This window comes from Otolemur garnettii, unplaced genomic scaffold, assembly GCF_000181295.1.
Source record: "Otolemur garnettii isolate 467f Iridium unplaced genomic scaffold, OtoGar3 scaffold00095, whole genome shotgun sequence".
NCBI classification, from domain to species: domain Eukaryota; kingdom Metazoa; phylum Chordata; class Mammalia; order Primates; family Galagidae; genus Otolemur; species Otolemur garnettii.
This window is the reverse complement of record NW_003852490.1, coordinates 4,162,710-4,166,341: the sequence shown is the minus strand read 5'-3', so window position 1 is coordinate 4,166,341 and position 3,632 is coordinate 4,162,710. Positions and strand designations below refer to the sequence as shown.

Here is a 3,632-nt window from a genome sequence, read left to right as displayed (position 1 = left end):
AAAAAAAAAAAAAAGTATCTATACAGCAATCATTAATTACGATTCATTTATATCTAATTGAACTTTTTCTTCATAGAATCATCTATTAAGTGCCAAGTAAAAAGTAAACTTATTGTTGTTCTGTGAGTAAACATGACAGCTAAAATTTTGAAGGAATAGTATTAATAATTTAATGTTTAGATTAAAAATTTAGTTTATAATTTACAAGGTAAGGGGAAAATTCTTTTATTTTTTCTTGTCTGAATTGTGTTACATTGTATGAAACTTTTCCATAGCAGTAAAATGAAAGGTAAGAATTTTCAGAAGTGATGTATCATGAAATACATTAATATGTGTAATGTATATGTAAGATAACACACCTACCTAAAATCAGATGCATTCTGTCTTTATTAATTTCTGGCAAAGATTTAGTACCACCTGCTGCTCCCGATGCCTGGTTTAAGTTGACAGACGTGGAACGTTTTTGTAAGCCAGATATTGCTGCTGCTTCTGTGGACTCTGAACATGTAAATCCTGTGCTATTTAACCACAGTGCCACCGCATGGAGAATTGGGGCCCAGGAATTCCGATAGTGAAGTCTAGCTGTATCAATAGTCTCAGGAGTGTAAAATGCTCCACCTAGAAGAAAACAACTCGATTAAAAACATCACTGGAGTCTATTACGAGTGTTTTCTCATTTATGAACAATTAAAAACATCTATTATGTAGAAAGAATAGTCTAGCTACAGAGTGTCTCTTCTTTACGCCCCCACCAAAACTAACCCCTGTCCTGTAGCTGATGATCTGGAGTATCTGCCTCTTCCTCACTGATGCTCCTTTTCCAGACTTTCCTCTGCTACTGCTGATGCCACCAAGTATCCTTACCTTTTCCCACCCTGTTGTCACAGGCTTTACCTCTTCATTGCTGCCAGTGGCTCCTAAAACCCTACCACCCTCTTTCTCCCACAACCAGGGAACTCTGCTGCTTCTTTACATTTTTCTCGTCTTCTGCGATTCCTCCTCACCTCCTATTTCCACTACCAACACTGAGGACTTCCTCCTCCCTCCTTGCTGTTGTGATGGCTTAAGGAAGGAAAAAAAGTGGGAAGCTCCATTACTGGCATCATTCATATATGGGAAGAGAAATAGTTTCTTTGAGTAGGAACTGATAATATGTTCTCTAAATGTAAAAACTTGTTAAAGATAATGTCTGTATGGATTTCAGTAGGAAAACTAAAGTTATAAACAATTTGTAAAGGACTTTAGGAACATAATTCATTGATAGACAAAGAACTTACATGAAAATACATACACTGAGTCTACAGTAACATAGTTTAGTTCATCATGGTTATAAATAACGACTTATTATCCACAGTCATTTAGAGTATCCTAGCTCATAGAGCTATTACTGTAACAGGGCTAACCTGTTTGCTTCAGTTAACAAAAGAGCTTTACGTTTTATCTGGAATCAACAAACTCAATATGAGACAATGTCAAGTTTAAGTCCACAGAAATTTAAGGTGTTATTATTGTTACTGTTGTTGCTAGCCTTTACCAGCTACTATTTTGAACACTATAAAAGCAAAGCTCTGAATGCAGTACTCACCATCGGGGGGGAGCTGACTAGCAAATTCAGCAGGTAGAGTCAAAAGCGCATAATCTTTTAATGCTGCCAACCACAGGCGGCTGAGTGTTGGCAGTTCAGGTTGTACCAGTGTTATTAAACTATCTGGTGGCAGTTCATCTATGGTACCGTAGTCATCATCCTCATCATCAGTATTTTTAATTGTTCTTTTTGGTTTTGACTCTGCTTCCTTTTTAATATTCATAGCAACCACATATACCTAATAAAATATTCAGAAGAAGAAAATAACAAGGCATAAGATTAAAATTGAGATATTTTGCCGTTAGAAATATACACTTGACCTCCAAGGTAATTTGGTATGAATACTGGAATGTATACAACTTCATGACTTCCTGATAACTACAAACGCTCTAAGATGACCATGTAAGAACTAAAAACAAGGAAGGCAACAATTTCCTTACACACCAGTTGATAGCCAGCAGCCGTGAGGGCTGAAGAGAGAGAACCATAATGGGCATCACTGTCCTTCCACTGTTCTCTAAGATGCTTTGGAACTGAAGACTGAGGGTCACATTTCTAACTGCTAATTAAACCTTACTGTCCCTAATCAGCTTTTACAAAATATTTGTTTCCTTTCCTTTTTCCCCTCCTTCCCTTCTTCTTCTTCTTCTTTTTTTTTTTTTTCCAGAAATAGGGTCTCACTCTGTTACCCGGACTCAAGTACAGTGGCCTGATCATAGTTCACTGCAATACTCCTGCCTCAGCCTCCTGAGTAGCTAGGACTATAGTGAGCACCACTATGCCCCCCACTCCCAGTCTTTCTTATTTATATATTTTTTAAAGACAGGGGTTTGGCATGTTGCCCAGATTTGTTTCACACTCCTGAGCTTAAATAATCTTCCCACCTCAGCCTCCTGAGTTTCTGGGATTACAGGCATGCCTGGCTCTGGGGGCAATTTTTTTTTTTTTTTTTTTTTTTTTTGAGACAGAACCTCAAACTGTGGACCTGGGTAGAGTGCTGTAGCATCATAGCTCCTAGCAATCTCCAACTCTTGGGCTCAAGTGATCTTCTTGCCTCAGTTTTTCTATTTTTAGTAGAGACAGGGTCTTGCTTTTTGCTCAGGCTGCTCTCGAACTCATGAGCTAAGCAATCCACCCGCCTCGGCCTCCCAGAGTGTTAGGATTATACGTGTGAGCCACTACACCCAGCCTCTGAGGGCAACTTTTGAAACTTGATCTGATTATACCTCTAATAGCTTATTCCTGGAGTTGGCTACTATGAGGTTTTTCGGCCTCCCTCCTTTTGTATCTTTTTTGCCATAGGGCATAACTTTCTGTTTCTGCCTCCATTTTCCTAGGCTTACTAGACACAATTGAACAGCATTCAAAGAAAAAGTCTGAGGTGGAGGAAGTGGTCAGAGAAAGGATTTCCATAAATATCCTTCTAAGCCCCTTCTTACATAGTTCTTAATGACATTTAGCAATCTAACATTTATGACAGATAGCTGGGTCTACATAAAACAGTTTGATGGTCACATACATTACTTGCCTATATCTTTTCTACTTTATGAGCCAAAAAGGACATACAACAGCAACTTTCCTAAAACATAATTTTAAATATTCTTTGTTGTTTACTTGTTTTCCTTTGGTTTTGTACATACATTTAGCTTTGGCAACTAGCACATGCAAAGCTCTATATTACTGAGAAAGCCAAAAATAAAGGAGAGCAAGAAAGAAAAAGAAATTGCACTAGATAAAAATTTTGAGTAAACTGTTTTCCCCCACACAGTGTCACTTCCATAGTACTTAATGAGGCGGTCTAATGTATAGGTAACTGCAAGCTTCTTGTTGGAAGGGACATAATAAGGCTTGCTGCCCGTAGCTTAGCGGCTAGGGCTGGCGGGTTCGAACCTGCTCCAGGCTCGCCAAACAACAATGACAACTACAGCAACAACAACAAAAAATAGCCAGGCACTGTGCCGGGAGCCCATAGTCCCAGCTAGTTGGGAGGCTGAGGCAAGAGAATTGCTTAATCCCAAGAGTTTGAGCTTTTTGTGAGCTGTAACGC

At 38.8% G+C, this 3,632-nt stretch overlaps 1 protein-coding gene across 1 annotated transcript in view; it reads right to left on the bottom strand.

Annotated features, from left to right (window-relative positions):
* HEATR5B (HEAT repeat containing 5B) overlaps positions 1 to 3,632 on the bottom strand; it is a 94,833-nt gene that overhangs the window by 21,492 nt on the left and 69,709 nt on the right. Inside the window, exons 25-26 of the mRNA XM_023516670.1 lie at positions 1,586 to 1,823; positions 364 to 618 (exon numbers count right to left, since the gene is read on the bottom strand). Of these exons, the coding sequence (XP_023372438.1) occupies positions 364 to 618; positions 1,586 to 1,823 (493 nt within the window). The remainder of the gene's footprint in view (positions 1 to 363; positions 619 to 1,585; positions 1,824 to 3,632) is intronic.